The following is a 27,859-nucleotide window of genomic DNA, read 5'->3' as shown; positions in this document are numbered from 1 at the left end:
TTAAAAGCCTGAAGGTTTGCAAATACAAGCTTTCACAGCTGCTTCTGGGAATGAACAGTGCAGATATCTTCTGATCCCTCAGGGTCTGCTGAGATGGCTACAGAATAAAACAAGTAAGCGGCTGCTGCTTTTGCCTGTTCAAAAATCCCTGATTGTTCTATGAAAAATTCAGTCTCCTTCCTCCTAGGTGGTGCTGAGTTTTAGACTTTTCCAGATCTTTGCTTGAAGGAAGGTTGTTTAAGGTGATTTACCAGCACTGATACCAAGTTATTTTGTGGCAAAAATAGCGAGAGAATTTCTAATGCTTGAGACCTTTTACTAGAGAGAAACTTACTGCTTTGGACCCCTTGATAAGAGGACTTTTTGAACCCTCTTTCTGTGGGTAGTCACATGTTTAATACTTCCTCTTTGTGAGAAGACTGACACTTGCCATAGACCAAACATTTCCTGTTTTCAGATCTGTTGCAGACTGCTTGCCCATCTAGGAGGCTTTGCTGGAGACAACTCACCTAGCTTTATTTCAGTGAATACATGAATACGTAGAATCGGCTGATAAAGAAGCATGCAGCATTCATCTGGACATGCTCCAGGTTCAGCAGCTAAAAGGTTTACTAAGTCAGTCCAGTTACAAGAAGGAAACTATCAAGCTGTGTTCACCAGATGAAAAGTTCGAATGCCTGGAGAAGATCTTGCTTTTTGCAGAGACTCTCCTGCCTCGTTCTTGTTAGGCCTTTTCTAGGGATAGTGCAGACAGAAAATGCCCTGAATGTGGCAGGACACAAGTTTACTATATGTGAAAATAGGTAGGGGCTACGTACCCTGAAGAATACTCACTAAATAACCTACTGTTTCCATGCTTGATGTGGAAAACTGAGAATGGAAGTTACCTTGGGGAAGGGGAACAGGGAGAGCAGAGTGTGCGTGGTGTGTGTGTGTGCATGCATGTCTATCTGCCTGCTTTGCTCTTTTCTTTCTTTATTCAAGCTGCTGAACACGCAGAGAAATCTATAGTGTCCATGTTCCTCATATCTCAAGCACAACAACAGAATAAATCTAGGGCAGGTATACACCCTGCTTCTGAGGAAATGAAGTAGCTACAAGGGAGATCATATTTTTGCCTCTCTTTTCAGAATTTTATGAGGGATTTTCAGGGCTAATCTGTGAGACTAATTTTTACAGCTTTGTGAACATCCATGGCCTCTATTTCTTCACACAAAAATCATATATTTTTGCTCCAGTAGATTAATAAGGTAAGAGTATTTGCATTTTAAAGAAAATGTCTTAAGCATATGCATACTGTTAATAGTGGTTTATAGCTGAATATCTAAGTTCTGAAAAATCAGTTACAGTATGTCAAAAAGTGTTTGCTTGGACAAGTATATGAACTCTTCCAAAATTCTATTCCAGCTCTCATTAGGAATAAAAGAGTTTTTAATTCTTCTGAATGAAAATATGAATTAAACAAACAGTAAAATAAAAGGTAAATATTCTCCCTCAGTTAGCAGATGGATGAGTCAATACCACTGAGATACTCAGAAATTTGTAAAGTTCTTGAATATATGAATATGCATTGCTATTTTGTAAGGTCTATGCTTGGCTAGCAGCCCAACAATAAGGGATACACCAAAACAATTGATTTCTGTACAAAATGGAGAGATATTGTTGAAAAATATTAATCATCTGAAAGCCCTCTTACTTTGCATATCTGAGATGCATACAGCAAAAGCTTCTTGTGGTCCAGTCTTTCTTTGTGTTTCTGCAGATAATCTCGTAAACTTCCATACGGTAAATACTCCATAATTAATCTCAGATTCCTACGACCTTTGATGACAACAGCAAAAAAAACATATAATTTTTCTGTCATTTTCCAATGCAAAATTTTGAAATAGGTGTTTACAAACGAATAAAAGTAATAGAGAAGTCTTACTACCAAAACACACAATTTATTATATGTTCATCACTAAGCAATTTTTCATCTGTTAGTTAACTGCATTTGTTAAAGAATTGCCATTTATTTAAACATAGCAATAATGTGGATCCATATCACCTCATCATGACTTCAGCTTCTATTGCTAAAGCAAAGTAGAAGTGCCACCCATATGTGTCTTTGTTTTATATAATTCCTCTTCATTGCTGAGGTAAAACTCAGAATAGTAACTGACATCACCTGTTCTGCAATTTTACCATCTTTAAAACTTAGTCAGATTTTGAACGCAAGTTTTTGTGTTTTTTTTTTTTTTTCCTCTTACAGTTTTTTTTTTCTTAAGACCTTGGGCAAAAAAACATGTTTTCACTCATTTTCAACACCATGAACGATTAACTCAAATAAATCTGTTTCTGAAATTTCTTCCTGTCTCCTGTTATACAGACTATATGAGAAGTGATATTATCCACTCTGGAATATCACATTAAGTGACAAAAAAGCCAACAGTTAAAAAATGGTTATATTTTCCTATTTAACCCCAAATTAATTTCTAGGAAGACTTTCATACTTTAAGATAAAGAAAATGGGTAACTTTCATAAACACTTATTTCTCTGAATTTCTCGCAGTATGCATGCTTAGGTGCATTGCTGAAGGTGTATTCAGTATAGCACATACCTGCACTGTAGCACACTCCTTTGTATTTAACAATGTTATCATGCTGCAGAGATTTAAGTATTTCAATTTCTCTTTCGAAGTCCCTAAGGTGCTCTTCTGTGCTATGTTGCAGCTTTTTCACAGCCACCACCTCTCCAGTATTATCCTGTAGGGGGTCATACCGGCACATCTCAACACTGCCAAAATTTCCCTAGATCAGAAGTAGAAGTATTTGAATTACAAATGAGTCCACACCATTCTCTTTCTTAATAAATGTTCATAATAGCCTCAGTGCTCAATGTACTAGCATTAAATAATGCAATTATGTAATAAGTTTTATGTAATACCAGACAATTATTTAAGTGAAATACCACAAACCCTACCTGAAAAAAGGTAGGAGTGCACGATCACAGGTCACAGCTCCATAACAACTGTCTATAAGAAACACGCTCTATGAAAGGAAGCAAACAGCACTGGAGGAAAGGAGGGTGACTGTCGTGGTTTAACCCGACCGGCAGCTAAACACCACGCAGCCGTTCGCTCACCCTCCCCCCTCCCTCTCTGGGACGGGGAAGAGAAATGGAAAGTGAAGCCCGTGAGTTGAGATAAAGACAGTTTAATAAGACAGGAAAAAAAAATAACAAAAATAATAATAACAATAATAATAATGATGATACAATGGTGATAATACGAAAGTAATAATAGTATGTACAAACAAGTGATGCACAATGCAATTGCTCACCACCCGCTGACCGATGCCCAGCCTAACCCCGAGCAGTCCGGCCCCCTCCCCCCGGCTAGCCACCCCTATATATTGTTTAGCATGACGTCAGATGGTATGGAATACCCCTTTGGCTAGTTTGGGTCACCTGTCCTGGGTCTGTCCCCTCCCAGCTCTTACTGCACCCCCCAGCCTGCCCGTTGGCAGGACAGAGCAAAGGCTGAGATGTCCTTGGCTTAGTATAAGCACTGCTCTGCAACAATTAAAGCATCGGGGTGTTATCAGCACTCTTCTCATTCTAAGCCAAAACACAGCATTCCACCAGCTACTAGGAAGAAAATTAATTCTGTGCTAACTGAAACCAGGACATCTATCCACCCCTTATTCCATACCATTTATGTCATGCTCAGGTTACACTCTTTTCCATACATTCTAATTAGTCACCTATAGTAATCATGGTAGTGATAACATACAGTATAATATACTATTTAACATGGTGCAATTCAGTTCATGGGCTATTCTCACCCAGTATTAAATCTCCTTGAGGTACACACCGGACCTCTCCGTTCTTTTGCATCACCCACCAAGTATATCCAGGTCCCTGAGCGAAAACAATTCCACGAATAGGTTTGCCTTTTCCTGAGGCAGGAGTAGCCCAGACTGTTTTACCCAGCATATTTTTTACATGCACTACAGGAACTTTATCCCCATCTACAGTACGTAACAGGTTTGATTGGGCAGGTCCAGCTCGGTTGGTAGATCCCCTAGTATTGACTAACCAGGTGGCCTTTGCCAAATGCGTATCCCAGTTTTTGAACGTCCCAGCGCCCATTGCTTTCAAGGTAGTCTTTAACAGGCCATTGTATCGTTCAACTTTCCCGGAGGCTGGTGCATGATAGGGGATGTGATACACCCATTCAATACCATGTTCTTTGGCCCAAGTGTCTATAAGGTTGTTTCGGAAGTGAGTCCCATTGTCTGATTCTATTCTTTCTGGGGTGCCATGTCGACATAGGACTTGCTTTTCAAGGCCCAGGATGGTGTTCCGGGCGGTAGCATGAGGCACAGGATATGTTTCCAGCCATCCGGTGGTTGCTTCCACCATTGTAAGTACGTGGCGCTTGCCATTGCGAGTTTGAGGGAGTGTGATGTAATCAATCTGCCAGGCCTCTCCATATTTATATTTCAGCCATCGTCCTCCATACCAAAGAGGCTTTGACCGTTTGGCTTGCTTGATTGCAGCACATGTTTCACAGTCATGAATAACCTGTGCTATAGCGTCCATGGTCAAGTCCACCCCTCGATCACGAGCCCATCTGTATGTTGCATCTCTACCTTGATGGCCTGAGGTGTCATGGGCCCATCGGGCTATAAATAATTCACCTTTATGCTGCCAATCCAGGTCCACCTGAGCTACTTCAATCTTAGCAGCCTGATCCACCTGCTGGTTGTTTTGATGTTCTTCAGTAGCCCGATTCTTGGGCACATGAGCATCTACGTGGCGTACTTTCACAGCCAGGTTCTCTACCCGAGCAGCAATATCTTGCCACAATGCAGCAGCCCAGATAGGTTTGCCCCTACGCTGCCAGTTGTTTTGCTTCCATTGCTGTAACCATCCCCACAGGGCATTTGCTACCATCCATGAATCGGTGTAGAGATAGAGAACTGGCCATTTTTCTCGTTCAGCAATGTCTAAAGCCAGCTGAATGGCTTTCACTTCTGCAAACTGACTCGATTCACCTTCTCCCTCAGCAGCTTCTGCAACTCGTCGCGTAGGACTCCATACAGCAGCCTTCCATCTCCGATGCTTCCCCACAATACGACAGGACCCATCAGTGAACAGGGCATATTTCTTTTCATTCTCTGGCAACTGGTTGTACAGTGGGGCTTCTTCAGCACGACCCACCTCCTCCTCTGATGATATCCCAAAGTATTTGCCTTCTGGCCAGTCCATGATCACTTCCAATATTCCTGGGCGACTGGGGTTTCCTATTCGAGCCCGCTGAGTAATCAGTGCAACCCACTTGCTCCATGTAGCATCAGTTGCATGATGCGTAGAGGGGACCCTTCCCTTGAACATCCAGCCTAGTACCGGTAATCGGGGTGCTAGGAGGAGCTGCGCTTCAGTACCGACCACCTCCGAAGCAGATCGAACTCCTTCATATGCTGCCAGTATCTCCTTTTCAGTTGGAGTATAGCGGGCCTCAGATCCTCTGTATCCCCGACTCCAAAACCCCAGAGGCCGACCTCGAGTTTCCCCAGGTTCTTTCTGCCAGAGGCTCCAGGTGGGGCCGTTCTCCCCGGCTGCAGTGTAGAGCACATTCTTTACATCTGGTCCTGTTCGAACTGGCCCAAGGGCTACTGCATGGACTATTTCCTGCTTGATTTGTTCAAAGGCTTGTCGTTGTTCAGGGCCCCATTCAAACTCATTCTTCTTACGAGTTACTTGGTAGAGTGGGTTTACAATCAGACTGTAATTTGGGATGTGCATTCTCCAAAACCCCACAACACCTAGGAAAGTCTGTGTTTCTTTTTTGTTAGTTGGTGGAGACATAGCTGTTATTTTGTTGATCACATCCATTGGGATTTGACGACGTCCATCTTGCCATTTTATTCCTAAAAACTGGATCTCCCGTGCAGGTCCTTTGACTTTATTTTGTTTTATGGCAAAACCGGCTTTCAGAAGGATTTGGACTATTTTCTTCCCTTTCTCGAAAACTTCCTCTGCTGTGTCACCCCACACAATAATGTCATCGATGTACTGCAGGTGTTCAGGAGCTTCCCCCTGCTCTAGTGCAGACTGGATCAGCCCATGGCAAATGGTAGGGCTGTGTTTCCACCCCTGGGGCAGCCTATTCCAAGTATATTGGACTCCCCTCCAAGTGAAGGCAAATTGTGGCCTGCACTCTGCTGCTAGAGGGATGGAGAAAAATGCATTAGCGATATCAATTGTGGCGTACCACTTGGCTGCCTTCGATTCAAGTTCATACTGAAGTTCCAGCATGTCCGGCACTGCAGCACTCAGTGGTGGCGTGACTTCGTTCAGGCCGCGATAGTCCACTGTTAGTCTCCACTCGCCATTAGACTTTCGCACTGGCCATATGAGCCACCTACATTTATTTTCTCCCCCTTCTCCACAAATTTCTATCTACAATTCCATGACACCTTCTGAGATAGCTCTTTTCCTGAACTTGCAAAACCACATCACATTAAGGCTTCTCCTGGCTGTTTTTTGTGTTTTGTTTGCTTGGTTGTTTTAGTTTTTCCCAAGCTGTTTTTCTGTTCTACTTTCTTCCTTCTCTCTGTTCAGATTTTCTTTACCTTCTTTTTTGCAGTCATTACCTACAACTCTGTTCCTCTCCCTCTGCCATTTTGTTGTTTAAAGTCAACAATCACCTGCAAATAAAAGTAGTTCTGCTACTTTGCTTTCAGACTTGTTTTCCCTAGTACTTGGAGTCAAATGAATATGTATCTATCATGCCAATAGCAATACAAAAAAGCAAGAGACCATTCTGGAAAAATGATACTTTGGTAACACTGTCAGCTACACTAAGTCATCTATCTAGGCATGCTTTCCATAGCCAGCCTGCAATGACTTGCAAAACTAGCAGTGAAACGATGACTTCTAAAGTCTAAAATGTTCAAGGTTTACATATATCTCAAACACACTACTGAGTTCAGAGACTGTATACGTAGATATCCCAGAATATGCACGTACAAAAAAAAAAAAACACTAGTTCTATGCAAGATTACTCTGGAACAATTTCAAATGAATCACATCTGACAAAAAACAAGTTTCAGATGCAGCTGTCCTGGCTTGGGCTGGGATAGAGTTAATTTTTTTCCTAGTAGCTGATTGGGTGCTGTGTTTTGGGTTTAGGACAAGAACAATGCTGATAACATACTTATGTTTTAGTTATTCCAGAACAGTGCTTACACAGAGACAATGACTTTCTGCTTCTCATGCTGCCCTACCAATGAGGATGCTGGGGGTGCACAAGAACGTGGGAGTGTTCATGACTACAACAGCTGGTACCAACTGGCCAGAGGGATAGTCCATACCATATGATGTCATACTGAACAAAAACTGGAGTGGTTGGCCAGGGGTAGGGGGCTGCTGCTCAGAGACAGGCTGGACATCAGTCAGTGGGTTGTGAGCAATTGCATTGTGCATTACCTGCTTTGTGTATTATCATCATCGTTATTTTCCTTTTCTGTTCTAATAAATTGTCTTTATCAGTTTTACACACACACTATAGTTGTCTCCCCCATCTCACTGCAGGGGTGTGGAGTACACAAAAAGATGTATAGTGCTTAGTTGCCTGATGAGTTGAACCACAACAACAGCTCAGCATTATTAAGAAATAACTGGAGAAATTAGCCTTTCAGTGTGATTGGATTCATTGTAGAGACCAGCCACTTTTTTCCTATCTAATTACCTTGTGAAACTGAAAAAAGAATTGAAAGGAGCTTGAAAATCGTGTTGTGACTCAAATTATTACTTTCTGTAATTGAAGTGTTCAATGTCATATGTATATGGGGTCATCAGAAGATATCTGAAAAAGATGTTTCTTTTCTGGGCATTTAGAGAATTTCCAAACAACCTACCTTGCCAAGTTGCTGTAAAAACTTAAGATGTCTTTCTTCAAATTGTGTTGGGTCCCGATCTTCAAAAGCCCCAGAAAATCCAAGTGCGCCAATTCGCATATTTGGCAACATATCATTTTCTGTCAATAACTCGTAATCTGAGGGGAAGGAGGAATAAAGAAAGGGAGAAGAAAGCACAGAGAAGCAGAAAGGAAAATGAAAAAGAATATTACAATGCATGTTCTACCTCTGCTAGGCATACCCTGAGCTTAGTGGAATATTAACAATCCCCTTAATTTCTACATAGTAATTTCCAGCCATAGAGACAAAGAGCTATTACCAAACAGCCAAATACCTTCTCTTAACTCACAGTGAGTCTTGCTGTAATTTCCAAATACAATTTTTTACAGGCCTATTGTACTTCAGTTTAACAGCTATTGTGCAGTGACCCCACAGCTGTGGAGGAGAGAAATGAAAACCTCACAAGTGCTTGTGATAACATGCATCTTTCTCTTAATAAAATAAATAATGTCTTTCTATTTTCAGAGACAAAACAGCTTCACAAGTATTCTTGGTTAGGAGATAAAAAATTTAAGATAGATACTAATCAAACCAAAAAACTGCTTTGAATAATAATGCTAACTTTTAATGTATTCTCTCAGAGCAACCTAAACAGTAATAATATAATACTGCTAACTTATGTGTTTGTTTTCGAAAGAGGTTGTAGATTAACATCTCAAAACTGAATGCGCTATGTGAAAGTGAAACAATAGAAATCAGGGTTCTTTTTGTCTAGTGTATTCTTGTTGTATCACAGACTTGGACTCACCTGGAGTGAACAAACTATTCAAGTCACGTATAATTGCTCTAAATGAAGGCCTGAAATCTGGCTCATAATCCATACAGTTGTTTATAAGGTTTGCTAGCTCTGTCCAGTTGGGTGCAGGAAGTTGGTGTCTGTCCTCATAAAACTGTAGTTTCTGTAATTAAAGAGAGATAAAAAACACCTTAATATATCGCCACAAAGAGTTGCGGTAACCATAACATTCTGACCAAAGCAACCAAAAAATACAGCTCTCAGCCTAGGCTTTTTATCTCACCAACGTGCACATCTGACCAATTTACATCAAAAGCCAAGACTGACAATGTAGCAAAACTGGCAGAATTTAGAGTAATGAGTTGAAAAATTCCCAGGCAGTTACTGGTGGAAGGTAAGAGAGAAAGATAATGAGAAAGATGGTGTCTCCTTTGTTGGTAATTTCATGAAACCTAAATTGGATGAATCCAACAGAAAGATTTGTCCATCTTTGGGCTATGTGAGCTTCTTTAGATATAAAAAGCTTCATTATTATTACAAAAGCATGTGGATTAGTAGCAGACAGGAGGGCAACTTCTGAAATACACAGATATCTAAAAGCTAGGTCTAAAGTAGACCTTGGAGTTTCTTGTAAGAGCTGATTACAACACCTGGGAAACTGGATGAGACTTTGTAAGAAGTAGTAGTCCTTTTATAATAATACTATAAACCATTTTAGAGAGTAGTAATCATCTTTTCCCTTCAAACTACAGAGTAATTAAATACAGAAGTAGTAGTATTTTCTGTGGAATATAATTCCCTCACACATCTCACCTCATGTTAAGACAAAGTTAACAATTCTGGTTTAGATAAAATAGAATTGTCAGCAACACACACAATCTTACAGAATGTAAGGTGTTCAGTAACAGCGTAACTAGAATAATGCCAATTAAAAGCCATGTACATTGTTAGGAATGCTTTTTCTTTAAAATTATATACTGTTGTAACAAAGCAACAGAAATGTGGGCAAGATAATAGGGCCAAAACTGTACTTGTCCCCATAAAAATCAAAAGCAACAACATACAAACCATCCTCAAATCATCACTTCTGATCACTGCCTACTAGTAAAAGTATAGTTTTGCTTACAGTGGTCATGGGCCACACCATTTTACATGCTGATTAGTTACAGCAGCATATGTGTTAAGTATCCAACTTATTACTGAAGATCCAGTAATATTTACCCTTGAAGAATCCAGTGCACTCAGAGGTTTGTCTCCTCCACTGCAGATTTCCCACAAGGTAGTACCAAAACTCCATTTATCTGTAGCCAGGCTTAATTGTTTGGGATTCTCAATACATTCAGGTGGAACCCATGGTATTCTTTCAAGAAGAACTGTGCAGTTGCACAATGGAAACAACATGTTAAGATCAATAATAAAACTAGAAAATTTTATAACATATTTGATTCAGTAAAAATTATTTTAGTATACATAGGTATTTCATCCTGTGAGAGGTTTTTAATGCCTTTCCAAGTTTTTGTTCTTTCCTAGAAAATGCTACAGAATATCTATAAAAATAATACTTATGAAACCGAATAGAGAATCATTGATTTTATTATAAAATTAGACTAATGTTCTCAAAAATTGTAAACCTTATTTTCAGATTATATTTTTGTTCTGATTTAACATTTTCCCCCATGTTACCAGGGTTTAGTAGCTTCTGTGAAGTAACTAGATTGCAAAGAGCCAGAAGTACTTTACTAGTTGTTGACACATTATGGTGCAGCAATATAAAGGAGCCACAGTGAGAAATTCCCTACTTTTTGATTTTTGAACTTTTGGTACTGATTCTAGTAAGAGGCTTAAATATGGTATTGCGCTGATGCAGATTTAAAGCTTCTTAAAGTGAGATCTTGTAAAATTAATGAAGGCTTCTTATATTAAAAGGGGAAAAATTAATTGGAAACTAATAGCACTACGCTGCTTATAGTATCTTAGGTGCATTACTTCTTTTGGTATCTATAGAATCAACAAATCTAACGTATGTTTGTTTTTCCATTAAAAAGACTATATAAAGAATAATGTTACTTCAATTTCATTAGCATAATGATCTTGCAAGCATAATGATCTTGCACACACTATATGTTTCTTCTAGACTGAATTAATTTTGCTGTTTATAAAGCAATGAAACAGCCTCAGTGGCAGAGGCTTACTTTTAGTATCGTCAGTGACTTCAGGTATTCACCAAGAAATGCAGTGGAGATAATTTAACTTAATTTTCAATTGAAACCTGATCAATAATAGGATGCTTACTCCAGCAGCAACCTGCATGCTTACTTGTGGTACATTATAGTATACTAATAGCACTACCAGTGAAAAATACTTCTTCAGATTGAGGACAGCAGGAAACATTTCCACAATGGATAACTGTGTGACAGCTGACTAGAACTGCAGGGATTATTTTAAAGGGATAGAAGAATGAAGTAACTTATTATGACAGCAATGGTGACAAGAAAAAAAAAAAACACAAACAAAGCTTAATTTTCAAGTCATAAGCAATAAACAAGGAAGTTGACACAAAGACTTACTATCTCTTGGCAAAACTGTAATACTGATGCCAGGATCACTTAGTTTTATAAATGGAAGGTTTCCAGACTTCCTGTCTTCCTCTCTGATAAGCAAGATGTTTTTTGCACAGACATTTCCGTGAACAAGGCCTTTATCCTCCTGATGAACAGAAATGCATCTTTTATATATAGACAAAAAAAACTACCTTTGAAAAGGTATTTTAAAAAAATCAGTACTTCACAGCATGAGGGAAACAAAACAAATAATGATCATAGATAAGGCACACCAAATTTCAGAACTTTCACCAGTTCCTCTCAAAGTTAACAGTTTCTAGCCAAATTACTTTCATTTTAATTATCTACATAAAATTTTGAGTTAATAGCTATCATTATATATGATACATATAAAATCATAAGGATTGCAAAAGACCTCCAAGCTCATCTGGTCCAACCATTACCCTACTACAAGTGCCAGCCACTAAACCATGTCCCTAAAAGAACAGTTAGATTCTGTTAAAAGGAAAATTAATCTAATCACATATCCTGTTTCAAATAAAGGTCTTTATGCTCATTTAAACTGATAGAAGATTGGTACCTAATGCGCAAAAAGAATGTACTGGCCCTTTTAACAGGGAAACACTTTTTCCTTCCAGTGCTTAGCTACTAACACTACCAGGAAAGCGTTTATATGTTCAGAACCATTAGCTGAGGTGGAAAATGCAGGAAGAAAATTATTGCTGGAGAAATAACCTTTTCCAGAATTATTGCTGGAAAAGTGTTTTTATTTCAAAATGAATGAAGAAGTATTTAAAAAATGAGAAAAAAACTACATTTTGCATATGGTACAAAGGTCTGTCCTTGGCTATTCACAAATGTCATCTTATTTTCACAATCCCCATTTAGTTTCTAGAAGTAGGGTAATGGCTTAGACCTTCTATATACATTAACCTGGAACACTTGAATTCAACCACTAACAAAACTGAAGAATAAACAACCCACCAGGAAATGCATAGCTAATGCCAATTGTTTGGCTACTTCCAGCTTCCACACGATATTGATAACATTTTTGTTCTTTTTCAAATATGTGTCCAAGGATCCAAATTTCACATACTCTTGTACAAGGATATCTGATTTAAAATGTTAAAAGAGTAACAGTTAACAGAAAATAAATGAAATTTCAGGCAGACACATTATCCAAGCATTACAGACCACTTTCTTTGATACATATTGGTGAATTCACTATAAATTGAAGCTTATATGACATCTTAATATTGCCATAAATGTTCTATGCTATTTACATTTCTTCAGGGTGCTAAATTTTGACTAATTTCTTCTAAAATGCAAAATTACAAGAGTTAAATCATTCTTTTGCAAAATAGGTTTCAGCCTTAACAAGTCCGGTGAGCATCCATCCTCACTCCACAGGCACAATAAATAATGTCGCTTCTGACAAACACAGTACTGCACAGTAACATGAATGTAATAAGTCAAAATTTCAAGTCACTCATTTCTTAGTTGATTACAGTTTGCAATCTTACTGGAAATTTTTTTTTTTTTTTTTATTCCTGAAACAAGATGGTCTTAAAAACAGACCAATAAAAATTTGCACTAAAAAACAAACGTATATGTATGACACATGTCTCCATGCAGTCATGCAGCAAATAACCCACAAAACAAGATGAATTTCATACTGCTACACAGTCTTCAACACTTCCTATACAAAGCTTCAAATTGCATGACTCAACTCTTGCCTTCAGCTGCAAGATCAGAATGGAATCAAATAGAACAGTTCATTTGGAAGGGACCTTCAAAGATCATCTAGTCCAACTGCCTGACCTCTTTAGGGCTGACCAAAGGGTAAAACATACTAATAAAGACATCCAAATGTCTCTTGAACACTGACAGGTTTGGGGCATCTCTCTAGGAAGCATGTTCCAGAGTTTGGCCACCCTCACGGCACAGAAATTTTTCCTAATGTCCAGTCTGAATCTCCCCTGGTGCTGCTTTGTGCCATCCCCACACGTCTTGTCATCACTGATAGACTGGCACCTGCCTCTCTGCTTCCTGTCCTCAGGAAACTGTAGAGAGGATGCTCACATTGCCATGCTTTTTAGACTCTGAAGACACCAGAAACTACCAGTATTGTATTTAGTTAATGAAAACAAACTGATTTTCACAATGTTTATTTAGTAGTTGGATTTTTTTTTTTTTTATAAGAACAACATGATTACATGTAGAAATTATTCTCAAATCTGTACATCAAATGTCTGACAGGGAATAAAATATAACAGTTTCTCTTCCCATTTCTGCCTCTGCTAAATTTCTGCCTCTTGCTAAAATGTAGCAAGCCTCTTGTCTCCAGAATTAAAACAGACTATGGATGACAACTGTGCTCTAAAGGAAAAATAAGCAACCGCATCCATTCTTAGGTAACTAGTTTGTTCTTTTTGTTTATTTCAAAACGATACACTCCTTACATTTGATTTTATATATTGTCCTTGTACATGATTCCATGAATAAAGTATGAAAGCAATTTTATTTTATTTTTTTTTTTAAAGAAAGTGGTATTGTAAGTTCTCAGCCACACATTATGCTGCCTTTTCCAACCTGCTAAGAGAAGTGACGTCCACTAGAACACCCCCCGCCTGCTTTGCAAATGCCCTCTCTCTGAATGGAGCCTGCTGTCTACATAATAAACAGTTACTGTAAAAATGCTTCAGTTTGTTACAGATTGCTAATCACAGAAAAAAAACATGTTTTTACTGCAAACTGGCATCTCTGCCAAAGACTGAATTAAGACAGAAACTGTTAAAGTGAGATACAACAATGTGAATTCAAAGACAGCATACAAAAATTGGACAGATGTCCAAAATTAAGATTTCATTATGAAGATTGTTATTCCATCATCATATAGATGGATGTTCCATATCGGGTGTTTTTAGAAACATACTAGTAAATAGTTACAATGCAGTAGGTTAAACTAAACAGACATTCTAATTCTGCAGAAAATAAATTTTTACTATTATTAACGTTTGTAGAGTTTTTGTGGGGAACAGGTTGTTTTAATTTTTTCCCTATTTTTACAAGGTTCCAACAGCAAACTCTAATGACAGATGTATAAAATTTGTGAAAAAAGCAAGTTATTTCTACTTACTCTCCTCTCCGCACACGCAGACTCCATAATTTAATACCAAATGCTTGTAAGAAAGCTGGCTCATCATACTTGCTGCCTCAAAGAAGGACTTAGAAAGAGAAAGAAGAGAGAATAAATCAGTGAAAGCAAACTGCAATACATTATTTCTAAAAACTTTGTTAAAACCATGGATATTTTAAAAACCATTTCAACTCCTATCTCAATACAAAGACCCTGTGTTTTGTTTTTGTTTTCTTTTAAATAACAATCCACACTCCAGAGAGGTTAGCGATCTTTATTTCTGCAGGCAGGTGTATCTCCACATTTTAAAGAGAATCATTTCTTCTATCTCAACTAAGTAAACAATGCACAAATTCATGATGCACTATTCAGTTTCCAATTTAATCTTTCATAATGCACTATTCAGTTTCCAATTTATTTCTTCAAAGAACATTATTAAGTTAAAAGATAAGAACTATTATATCACTCGTCCAATACTGTGAGACCTTACCTGACCTCCTCAGGAAAGTTTCAGACACTTATTTCATTAGCCATTTTTTAGTCTTTTCAGTTGTATCTCCAGCTAAGCTTGCTTGTGTACTGATTGTTTCCCCAGTAAGACGAGGTCAAAATTAGCTTGTTTTCCTTCAGGTGATTATATTTCTATATTCTTAAGGTACCTTTAACATCTGATTTTCACTTAACTTGAAAATGTTAACTTCTCTAAATTCAAATACAGGATATTGCTTATTGTTTTCAAATATTAAGTGTATGTCTATACAATGCTTATGAATATTAGCTATTGGAAATGTCTTTTCCTTTTTGTTTAGATTTTAATATAGAATTCGCACTAAGCAGTTGAAAAATTCACTGAATACCAGATTGGCTCTCTTGGCTTGCTGAAAATACTGTCAGGATAATCAGGAATTTGAAATGATTACATAATCAAAATATATAATAAACAGTGAAAATTACTGCATTTATTAATTTCTTTAAAATTAAATTTTCCCATACAGAGTCTTGAAATTAATTATATTACCAGAGTACTGGTTTGTACAGAAGAGTATTTCAGGTTTGCTCACAGCTTCACTCAAACACTGAGAAGCCTAACTGAATATGGATGATTCTACAAATGGGTGTGTGTCATACGTTAATATTTCTGATGTTTTATGACTTGATGTGAAATATCTATTTTATCGGAGAATTTGTAATATTCCAAAAAACTGAAGATAGTAAATCAAGAAAGTATTTTTTCTAACTGTTGGTACCTTGTCTGTATATAATGAATTTACTGACACAGGCAATTCTGCGGTCAAACTGTTTTTCCTGTACTACCTGCATTGTACAAAAAAACTAACAAACAAAAAAACAAGCAAACTGTTCTCTGGCTGGCTGTGGGTAGCTATGACTTCTCTGAAAGTGAGGAGAGAAGAAACAAAGCACGCAAGAGTACTTCTCAGAGCAAGTCTCAATCCCATTGTCTCAAGGCCAAGAATGAGCTTGGTTCAACAAACAACCCTCTGCCACATAGCATGTTCAAGTTGTTCTTTTTAATAAAAGTAACACAGGATGGACAAATATTATACAACAGCCAAAAATCACACCAACCTCAGAGTAGTTTCTATGCACTTTATCCAGCACCTTTAAAAGAACTTCAGTTTGATGGAGCTGGCCATAGTCTCCCACTTCTTTCCTTGTACCTTTGAATATCTTAGTAAATGTGCCCTGTCCAAGACTCTCTTCCTGAAAGAAAAAAAAAAAAAAAAAAAGACAGGGAAAATGAGAAATCTCTACCTGTTCTGTGAAAGGTGTAAAACTTCCACTCTAAGTAACGCATGTATGCAAAACTGTACAGTTAGCACACCTCTAGAGTCAGACTAAGAGGACAAAGAAGCAACCTAGTCTTTGCTCATTTTTTAAAAAATATTGATTTGTCAAGGGTCTCAGGAAATAAATTGCTGCAAGAACCAGAGAGGAAGGAGTTGCTATTATGAAGATATATTTAGACATCCCTTGAAGTACAGAAAACAACAACCAGTACCTTAGTCAAAAGGACAAAATAATATCAATAATAATAGAAAGATTAAAAAATTACTTCCCTCTTTAAGGAAAGATTACAGCAAAATCTCTTAGTTCAGATAAGATTCTTTTAAACAGATACTGAGTTCTAAAAATTTAGTATATACTAAACCAACAATCTGCAGTTAAAGAAGCAACTAAAGGACTTACAAAGATTAAGTCCTCATTCCGGATTTTGTGAAAGACCATCTGGTTGACATTATTGTGCCTCTGTAGCGTTGGTGATGAAGGTACATCAGAGACACTATTACTTCTGAAGACTAGGAGATTTGATTTATCTGGGTGAAGAAAGAGAATAAAGAAAATAAAGTTATACAACACAGAACTATTATATATTAATATATTGTTTCAGAAAGATTATTAATGAGAAGGTGTTATCTAACAAAAATAAGATATTTCACTGATACCAATTTATTCAAAAATCCATACAGCATAAAGGAAAACATTTAATAAAACTAAAGAAAAAACCACTCCTCTGGCAGGGACTATTCAGTGTGTACTTTTCAGTGTTAAGAGAAGATTAAATCACAGTGCAGCCTTGGCGTTATTCAGCTCACATGTCAACAATCAGTTAAAAAAATTCTCTGGAAACGTGCCATTATTGTTTCTATTGCTTTTGGATCTATCCACAGTGAGAAATGATACTTTTAGTAGTTCTTTCCCTTTCAAGACTTGAAAACACTTGATTGCAGAAGAAATGCTTTTGCACACAATCCACTGCAAATAAGAAACTGGTTTTACTTCTAATAATGAAACTGTGATAGTTACTACAATTTCTTCTGGAAGACCACGTCATAATGAAGTAAAATTTGGCAGACAGTATGACTGGAAACTCTGACCAAGAAGATGAACAAATATGTAAGTGAAATAAAAAGAACCCATACAAGCCAATACATCTACTTAACTGAGAGTCATTTATCTGTTGCTTTATTTTAAAATCTTTAAACAAAAACTTGAAAACACTCCTGTTTAGAAATAAGGTACCTTCTCTTACCTTTTGGTTTTGGTGGACAGCATTTGATGAACTGGAAAATTATGCTGTCTGAACGGACAGTTTCTGTCTGGTAACAGGTCAACAGATCCTTAAGATTACCAAAACTTCTCTTGGTTCCACTAAGATTATATTCCCCATTCTCATTCTTCGTAATCAAACAGTGTTTATAATCAGTGGCATTCTCACGCTGCAGAGATTTTTTTCCCATTAAAAGAAAATAGATCAATATTTAGTACTTTAGAAAATATTTAAATGCACAGCATTGTTCTAACTGAAGAAAGAATGCTTCAGCAAAATATTACCACGATTTGTTATTTTGTTCTCACAATGTAATAATGATTCTGAGAAAACTAGATTCTACTCTCATCACTAGAGTTAGTATGCTGATGCTAAGCACAAACATTACTGAATCTGCAAAGATGGAGCTGAGAAAACAGATAAAGAATCATAGGAATGGTCCTTCAGACCTAGTAATGAAAATTTCTTCACCCTTTCAAGGTTGCAAGGGGTAGTCTTAAAAAAAAAAAAAAAAAAGAAAAAAGAAAAAATGTTGGAAGCAATAACTTTTTCTGCTGTCTATCCTGCATTTGTAAGCAATTAGTTCCTAGTACAAATTCTCAGTATGCACTGAAGTGAATCTTGAGAAAATCCCATTCGATATTTTTAAGTGACAGGATTTCTTAATGGCACTTTCATGGTTCTTCATATTAATGCTGTGAAAAAATGTTCCAACAAATTCTGAATCTTAAATGCTTGCCCAGAAATAACAAGGAAAAAAAAAAAAAAACAAACAAAAAAAGCCACACATGACCAGGTCAATTAATGGCTGGATTGACTTTCAGACTTTGAGCATGCCTTGAGTCAAACTGATATCTCAGCCTAAAAAAATTCTACCAAACACACTTCACTGACAGGATATATAATTTTATTGAAACTGGTCTCAAAAGGGCTGTTTACTTCTCCATCCACGCATCAATATTATTTTGTCATTTTCAGATATTTACATACTTCTGATAGTATTTAGTAAATTTTAAAGCTTGCTGCAAACAAGTAGGAAAATACATATATTACTACCTTCCCTAGTTGCAAACACAAGGTAGCTCTGTTAATTTAATTAAAAGAAGCCCATCTTTGGCACAAAATAAATACTGGAACAAGATCATGTAATTATGTAACAGCAAAATTAAAGTGCTGTATTTATCACTAACTGCAATCTCATAGAGCAGAAGTACATCTGGCTCTTTAGTAGCATGAGAACTGCAGACATTTCAAGCATGGCTTCCACCCTACACAGATCTGTCTTGACAGTTGCCAGATAATCTGACTAGCCCAGCACAGCGGATGGGGGCAAGACCTAAACCTAGAAGAGCCTCTGAACGACAGACACTCTCAAATCACCACGGGAATCAACAGTGTCTACCTTAGCCTAACTGTGGTGGGAAAAAATAAAAAATAAAAACACAATACAAACAGCCCACCATCAGAAAACTACACACCACCACCTCAGCAATTACAACAGTACAACAGTCATGTCCCAAACCCAGAACTCCCTCTCTTGATCTTCAGGGTGTATATTATGTGCCATTAGAGAATTCTTTACCATGAATGCATTTTGGTATGTTTCTCACACAACCCTGAAATTGTCCTGATACAAGTAGCAGTACAATAAATACACACATCACATGAACATCTTGAACAGGACACACAATCATTTATTGCACGTCATACTCCTTGTTGTAATGCAATAGACATTTTGCAAATACCATTTATGGCAGAATACAAACCTCTATCGCAAAGGTGAGGAAGTATTTTTTAAAATCTTTAGGACTGCAACGAAGAACGTAGAAGCCAGTCTGATTACCCGCTTTCTTCAGTTTACTGATAGCAAAGTCCATGCTATAGTAGAAAGAAAGTGTTTAATATTGCATAGTTTCCAAAAAAAAGATTAGATATTGACTGATGAACACTATTATGAGATATATAAGGCCAATTCAAGTTCTTTGTTCTAGAATCTCCTTTAAGGTAATCTTTTTGTCTACTTATCTTCCAATAACGGGGGGGGGGGGGGGGCTGCTTGTGTATAGAAGAACATACTAAAAATTCTTAATACTGAAAACACCACAGTGATCTACCTGATAAGAAACTTTGCAGACTTAAGTATTCTGCTAGCTTTATGATATGACTTTCAGCCTCCATCATGGAAGAAGCTGTGGTAAAACTGCCTAACAACCAACCTAAAATTAGAGAAGTATTTGTGTGCACAGAAAATGACTAATTTAATTTGGGAAAAGGCTAACAAGAAATATGATATGAAAAAGAAAACTTCATTTATTATTACAAGAACTAATCTCACTCTAACAAGTCTTTGCTAACTATTTTCATCCATTTCAGGGAATGAGGAACAGAATGGCTTGGGAAGGTCTACGCTCACTGCACATCCTTCTAAACAGCCCTAAATAAAGATCAATATACAGCATTAGTCTAGGTTTGCAAGGTGCAAGAAACAGGATTTGAACTGTAGACATCTCTATTCTTCTCTTCCTTCATATCCTCTGAAAGTTACAGCACTCTTACTGTCACTGGAAGAATTCCAGAAGCATTCTGTACTAGCAGAGTAGGACAGTGATAGTTTTATGGAATATATCTTGCATTTCTCTTTTCAAACTTCCTGTAGCTAAAGCAAATACCCATTTATTCTTCTATATAACAAAATATTTTTAAGTTCTCATGTGTGCCTCAGCAAAAAAAAAAAAAAAAAGAACAATATTATATGAACTGTTAAAAAAAATATATATAAAGCAGTTAATTTCTTCCCTGAAAGTACAGCAAAATTGAACACGGAGACAATGAAATAAACCCTCCTACTTATATGGTTAGCAGTAGTTTATTACAGTTTACTGTAATCTTTGCCTTCCTGCAGGAACCCTGCAGGAATGGTATTGAATTTGTCTTTTTCCCCTTTACTCCTCAAATACTGTAATTGCTAGAGGATGCAGTGAAAATATAACATCCTCTATGACATTATACATTGCTGCCCTGATTATAACTGTAATTCAGTAAAAATCAGCACCATGATTTTCCTGTCTGTCTCATTTGAAGAAAAAAAATGAATTCTAAGGGGAGAAATTAAAACTACAATCTTTCATTTCACTTTTAATAATACATCTAGAAGGTATTGCATTCTGAAAAGTGAAAAATAAAAGCAAGAATGTAAAGCATTTTATGTTACTTGAATGGAATAAATACATATCTCAGGATGTCCTTCATGGTTCACAATCAGCTAAAGTTAATCTTTCAAAAATAATAGCAACTTGTTATGCTGCTGAAAAATTGCTTACAAAATTGGTCCATGGCAGTTGCTTTGGATATTTTCAAGCACTGATGGTGGTGCTACTTCTTTACAGAGATAATGGTGGGCATCTGCAGTTAATCTGTAATATCCATCAATTAACGATACAAAGGAGAGAGCTTCTTTTAAAGACTGAAATTCAGCCTCCTGTTAAATTGCCAAGGGAGGGAAAAAAAAAGAGAGAGAGAGAGAGAAAGAGGGAGAGAGAATGAGAATTTAAATTCATAATAGGCAATGCAAAATTCCTGGATATGGCAATAGTATAACAGATACAAATGCGTGTACATTATATACATCCAGAATGTTTTTAACTACTGTTTACATAGTTCTACCTCCTAGGTGCCCAAAACTCGTCAGCAACATTCAACATTCAAAATTCAAACCCAACACAAATCTGCCAAAAACACACACAAATAAATAAAAAAACCTTAGTCTAAACACATTAAGTAGGAAGGGATGCTGACAAGAGAGAACATCTGAAATGGAAAAACTGAGGAGATGCTGTTCAGCATGGCAAACATCTACTACACTGGCAGCACAGTAATTATTTTTTTTCCTAAAGGGAAGCCTCTACTTATCAAAGATCTATGGGGCTGCACGCAAGTAGTAAAGAAAAATTTCTAGTAAAGTACCTTTCTGAAAATTTACCTAGTCATCACCAAAAGCTAGTAACTTAAGCTGGACCAAAGAGAGAAGCTGACCTTTGACCACTGTGAAAAGAGGTGCAATGGAAGGAAGCAGAGAGGAGAATAACGTGGTCAAAGGAAAATTGGGTATGGTAAAGGTCTATACACAATACTTTCATAGGTAAGAGCAGTGCAAGATTAAATCCGTCACTACATATTTATTACTACCAAATACATTAAAAAAAAATATTTTCTTTTAGTTATCCCTATTAGTTATCCCTATTTCCTTAACCAAGACACTTGGATGAGAGCATTAAAGGCTCTCTTCACTTCAGCTGAGAAGTGTTATTTCATTATCTACAAAGTTGGACTAGATTTCATTTGGCAGCATAGCCAATCAGCATTATTAGTACATGCTGCACAAGCTTCCCCATGACTGACTCTGGGGACAGACGCACATAGTGGCTGTACATGAGTCCTTGGCAACTTCTCTGCCAGCCAGCAACAAAAAAAGATGGTGCTCTTGATCAAGTGCAAAGAACTTGTTTGGAATCTTCAGATTCTATCTTACAGTGGACCTGTAAACAACGGTCTTTCCAGTTGTTTCAACCGGATTGGAAAACCCCACAAACAACACATCTACAACTCCAGCGATTTTAATTGAGCCATGTATCCTAAAACTGTGTGAAATACATTTTTGTTATGAATTTTAGTGATGTAACAGGTAAAACTAAATCACAACATGTAGTTTAGACATCAGCTAATTCTGATGTGCAAAATGTCCACAGGAAAGTCATAAGCAACACAGAAGCTACTGCACTTCATTTTCCTACTCTGTCTTACTCTTCAGGAGCTTTTTTCGACAAGCCTTTAGAAAGTTACTTTTATCCTCAGAAACATATGCAGTCAAGAACCTTGCTCTATTGCTATTGAGAATTTAAGAGAACTTTCATGGCTCAAGGTTAAGGAATTCTCCTTCACCTATCCAAAATATTTTTATATTCCTGGCATCATAGATATATATCACAGATATCCTCCCTTTTTCAATTAAAAACATTGAAAAGCATTTAAATTCTTAGTGTTAATTCTAGTCTAATTCTAATTAGTCATTAATTCTAAGCCATTAACACATGAAATGATTGTGAATCACAATTTGACCATAAGTAAAAGTAAACCATATGCCTTCTTGTCCAAAGAATCACTAGAAGTATTCTTAAAAAATGATCAATGCTCTTATTTTACTATTATTAGTAGTAGTACTTTTACAAAGAAGTGCAAAAAAAGCTGTACACAGTTTTTACACACGTAGCAGGAAGCCCTCTGGACACACAAAGGTAGAGATCATGAGTCCTGAAGACCCATAAACCAGTCACGGAAGAAACAATTATGTAGCACTTGCTCCTGCTGGAGAGTCTGATTCAAGTGTATTGCTGGAGTTCAAACTGAAACTCAATTTTTTATGCTCATGTATTCTGTTTTACACTCATGTACTCATTCTTTCCCAAGACCTTCATATAATTTTAAACAGTGAAAGCAACAATGTTAATTTTGTGCCTACACTTTTAGAAAATATACGTTTTCTATGTATAATCATTCCCTCAGAGCATCTTGAAGTCTTTTTCAATGTGTTGGTCACTGGCAGCTAGCATACCATGACATCATACAAACAGTACGCTAGATAGCTAAAAACACAGACTCAGGTTTAAGACTCTAAACAAAAGAGCCAATCTGCGTATCAGAAATCATCCTCAGTGGTAAGTGTCTACGTCAGTCCATGCACAGCTCCTTCAGTGCTCTAAGTTCTGAACTTCGTTATAGTGAAAGTGGCAGAGAACTGAAACAGGTTCTCAGAGAGGTTGTGGAGTCTCCTTCTTTAGAGATATTCAAGACCCCCCCGGATGCTTTCCTGCTCAACCTACTGTAGGGAATCTGCTTTTAGCAGGAGGGATGGACTTGATGATCTCTAGAGGTCCCTGCTAGCCCCTATGATTCTGGGCTTTTGAGTGATTTTGTAATAGGCTGCTTATATTGCCAAAATGCATTTAGTTTTATCTCATGCTTAACATGGTGACTGGCTATATAATACCATAAATACTATAGCAATCAGTCTGCTCAAAGCAACATCTATTTGAGAAAAATAGGCAAGTGAAGTATGTATATACCAGATTTTTGCTGTCTTGTTTGTGAATGGTCACAATTCTTCTCTCACTGGAGCCTTCTTGACTTGCTTGTTTAATGCTGACATCAATGATATCAGGAAAATCACAGTATGTTTGTAAATCCTACAATAAATGGTGGTTATTTAAAGTTAACAACAACATCAACTTCAGCTGAAAAAAAAAACAACACCTATTTGCAGCATTAGAATTCCTATAGCTCTAAACTTATAAGCTTAATTAATTAATTAAAACTTAAGAAAGGAGTCGTGTGTTTATAGGACCTTCACTAGAAGCACCAATAAAAATGCACAAAGATCTAGTAACTTTGAAGGGAAATATCCATATTTGCTCCATAAAGTGGAATTTTGTGACAATGCACAATTTTTCTCTCACTTTTTTTTTTTTTTTTTTTAAAAAAAAAAAAGCATCCTGACTGGATAGCCTGTTACATTCCAAAACATCATGGCTTCATTTGCACGGACACAAGCTGCAAAATCTGCTACCTGAGATGGATGTAGAATGGATGGAGAAAGGGTCTAAGAGAAGATTTTCCTCTCAGCCACACTCATCTCTGAGTAGGTAAAAAGGTTCAGGAAGAACCTGTCCTAACCACATGGGAAATCGATGACATTTTCCTTTAATGTCAAGTTCAGGTAGTTTTTGATACTATGATATTCCATATCACTTGTACTGGTCCTTTTGTAAATCGCATAAGTCATATCATTGTTTTGTTTTCTGTGGAACTTCAGATGCTAAGAAACTGCCTTAAATAAAGATATATGTATCTATCTAAAATTATTCTTCCAAAGCAAACATTTTATTCAAACCAGAATACCCCATTTATATGGCTGCAAGCATATCCTACTACATAAACAGGTATAATATCTCTACTGAGTCTTACAGCCATGATTATCTGCAGGCATAAATCAGCTCAAATGAATTGAAGTTCCTGAAGCTGTATTAATTTCTCTGTTGGAAATGTGAACTGGCAAAACAAATTTCCTCATAACCTACCCTATGTGTATCATTCAAACCTTAAAAAAAAATTAAATTCCTGTTTCAGTTCAACATCTCAATACATTTTCATCAGTACCATTTGCTGAAAGAAGAGTTATGATCACATTTACAGGCAGACTCACTCCTTTACTAAATTTTCACAACCAATTTTATAAATGGCTTCTGTACCAATGAAAATATAGTCAGCCTACATCTTGTCAATAAGTGAGGATGCTAATACTATCAATTATGAAAAATAATTCTGAAGTCTCTATATGAAAAATGATCAATTGAAACACTATTCCGATTAAAGATTTGGTTGCCATGCACAAATGGCATAGTATGCATAAATTCTGTATACACCTACAACCAGAAATTGCAGGAATATGGCATTTATATTAGTTCTTGCCCTCTGAAGCTACATTGCTAGTGCTTACAGGCAAATCAGGAAAGACAGAGGGCTGGCACATGACAGCTTTGAAGGAGGCAACTGGACCTAACATCAATTTGCAAGTATTTTAAGAAAAAGAAACTTATCAAACCTGTGTATGTAATCTTTTTTATTTTATTTTATTTTTATGTTTTAGGAAAAGGTGGCATTTTTACAGATTATTGTACACCATAAAAATGTCACTTATTTTGCAGTTTGGCCTTGAGTGCTACACATTATGCATCAAAACAGCCTATGTAACAGATGCAATTATTTTGAAAAACTGACATCTGCTTCACTTTGCCTTTAATTTTATCTTTAGAAAACTCCCACACTCTCAAGGTATACAGCTGTGAGTTAGTATCAGCTTCTGGTAAATTTGACAAAAGAATAGTCATGCAGAGAAACCATACACAAAAGAAACAATACAGATAAATAAAAATGCAATGGCATAAGGTTACCACACGTTATTCATCCATTTAGTATATAATTCCTGAACAAAGAGTAAATAGACTCTATAGTCACAGAAATGTCACTTTAAATTTGCTAGCTTAGATACTGGTAGGAGTCAGCTGCAGCAATAAAGAGGTACAGGGAAATTTATTTATTTATTTATGTATTTTGTAGCTCTTAAAACCCAGATTTCAAAGAGAATTTGAAGACACCATGCATTTCGATCTAACTAATTCTAACATAAGCTTATCAGTCTGTCACATTATAAACTGCACAATTATTAAAATAATAAAGTGGATATACCCAAAGCAATTACCTGCTCTGCCAGGGTCTCACAGTCTTTTAGTTTTCCTCTTGAGCACTGAATTCCACCGTTTCCAGTTATTACAATAGTTGCAAAACTCTCCTCTCCAGAAGGATCTCCACCAGGTTCTTTTACTTCAAAAACCTCTGAATAGAAGGCGGACTGAAGGGTTTCCAGATTTATGAGATACTTGAGTTTCAAGTTTCTGGCAGTAGCTTTGCATTGGCCAAACTGTTGTATAAATTTGCGGAACCTGTACCTTATCCTCTTTCGGGTCAAAATGTGGTAGTCTTGGATTTTTGCTCGCACACATTTAGGCAAAAACATTTTGTAGCTGTGAATACATGATCAGCAAAGAAAACCTACTGATTTTACCCATTAAATCCAGCAAAGATGTTTATTTCTGTGTTAAACAAGACAACATGAAAAGACCTTCTCCAATAAATATTAAGACTTGCTTTTTAAACTCTAGGACAACAAAGATCCTTTCTTCAGTCTGTAGTATGTTCTTTCAAATACAGTCCCATCTCTTCTTCCATTTTCCCTTTTTTCCCTCTCAGCTTAGTTTCAACATATATTAAATAATGCATTATTTTCCATAAATCCAGACATGCCTGCTTTAGTCATTACTGAAATTTGAGGCAAGGTAGCAGGAGAAAAGTCCAACATACAGAGTTTCTTTGTTTAGTGTAGAAATTGTAAAGGGAATACTTCACAGGCAGAGGCAAGATTTCCTGTCTGAAACTACATGTGGTAGAATACAATGCTATGGCTGGTTCCTGCTTAAGCTTCTTGTTTTACAGTCCATATTCTATTACAGGGCAAAGGAGTAATTTGATCAAGTCTATCTCATTCTATTTAACTCTTTCTGCTAGTTTTCATGAAAAGACAACCATCGAGTGCTAAGCACAAAGTAGAGATAAAATTAACTGGTGGAAACTGGTTACGTTGATAAATTGAACTGCTAAACTGAAGCAAGTTTAGTAGAGAACTGCTACAGATAGTTAGGAGCCTGATAAAAACAAAAAGACCTAAGAGAGTCTGATTTGTTCAGTATGGAGAAAAGGCTCGAACAGGGTGTTCTAATAATTGTCTCCATATAACAAGTTATGGAGAAGACTGAATTAGACCCTTCTCTGACAAGCATAGTAAAAGGACAAGAGGCAATGTGCAAACAATATCACAGAGGGGAGACTGATGAGGTAACATTAAAATCCTCTTCAGTGAGGGTGATGTACAGCTCAAAGCTGTATATCAGTACCAGAAATATGGTACAATCTCTATCCCTGGACATTTTTAGAACTTTGCAGTATGATGCCCAGAAAAACTTAATCTAACTTTGAAGTTGACCCTGATCTGAAGCACACAAAATCCATGTATGGAAAAACAAAGAATGGCTACTGTGATACAAGCTTTCTATTGATTTCAGTAGAAATAATAATGATTCCATAATCATCATTATAAAGTAAATTTATGGAATCATTATGCTAGGCTAAATCAATTCTCAATAGTTGAATATCCTAACACAGATGCTAGTATGTAAAATTATTGTCTTCAGATACCAGGTGTGATACAGTTATGAAGTATGGAGTTACCTGACCGAGTTGTAAATAGCCAGTGGTGTTTGGTCCCTTTCCTTGGCCACTCTCATCATATCCAGAACAGCCATTCCAAGGCATTCTTCCTGTGTTTCATGAGTAACAGGCATCTGTATCCATCCATCCAAAAAATCATCTCGCCACTGAAAAATAAAGATTCAAGTAAGCACTTTAAAATTGTAGACATGCTGTTTAACAATAAATATATATTTATATTTAAAGACAGTACTCTTCTGAATGAACCTTTTTTCCCCCAGAAAATTGCATACATTCATATTGGATATCAGGTACCATCACACTTAGAAACTGTTCTCAAAATATTTCATTTTCAAATCTTGACAATGTCTGTATGTGGAAGATACTGTTACACACTTTATCAGCCCAAAATGAAAAGTCACATTGAAAGAGTTCCACCTAGTAGTGTCAGTTGAATGGAGCTGCACAATCTCACTGCTCTCCCTGCAAGTGCCATTTGACTTCACCTCTCC

At 36.8% G+C, this 27,859-nt stretch overlaps 1 protein-coding gene across 9 annotated transcripts in view; it reads right to left on the bottom strand.

The window, feature by feature from the left end:
* JAK2 (Janus kinase 2) overlaps positions 1-27,859 on the bottom strand; it is a 101,579-nt gene that overhangs the window by 12,039 nt on the left and 61,681 nt on the right. For all 9 annotated transcript variants that reach the window (XM_082782680.1, XM_082782673.1, XM_082782681.1 and 6 more), the window contains 16 exons: positions 27,369-27,514; positions 25,786-26,107; positions 23,594-23,713; positions 20,795-20,952; positions 19,241-19,352; positions 17,457-17,643; positions 16,613-16,740; positions 15,992-16,126; positions 14,405-14,492; positions 12,250-12,377; positions 11,272-11,410; positions 9,926-10,077; positions 8,717-8,867; positions 7,909-8,045; positions 2,601-2,790; positions 1,697-1,821 (listed from right to left, as the gene is read on the bottom strand). In XM_082782680.1, the coding sequence (XP_082638806.1) occupies positions 1,697-1,821; positions 2,601-2,790; positions 7,909-8,045; positions 8,717-8,867; positions 9,926-10,077; positions 11,272-11,410; positions 12,250-12,377; positions 14,405-14,492; positions 15,992-16,126; positions 16,613-16,740; positions 17,457-17,643; positions 19,241-19,352; positions 20,795-20,952; positions 23,594-23,713; positions 25,786-26,107; positions 27,369-27,514 (2,418 nt within the window). The remainder of the gene's footprint in view (positions 1-1,696; positions 1,822-2,600; positions 2,791-7,908; positions 8,046-8,716; positions 8,868-9,925; positions 10,078-11,271; positions 11,411-12,249; positions 12,378-14,404; positions 14,493-15,991; positions 16,127-16,612; positions 16,741-17,456; positions 17,644-19,240; positions 19,353-20,794; positions 20,953-23,593; positions 23,714-25,785; positions 26,108-27,368; positions 27,515-27,859) is intronic.

This window comes from Aythya marila (assembly GCF_965140915.1).
Source record: "Aythya marila genome assembly, chromosome: Z".
Classification (NCBI taxonomy): domain Eukaryota; kingdom Metazoa; phylum Chordata; class Aves; order Anseriformes; family Anatidae; genus Aythya; species Aythya marila.
The sequence above is the reverse complement of the archived record's forward strand: the minus strand, read 5'-3'. Positions and strand labels throughout refer to the sequence as shown.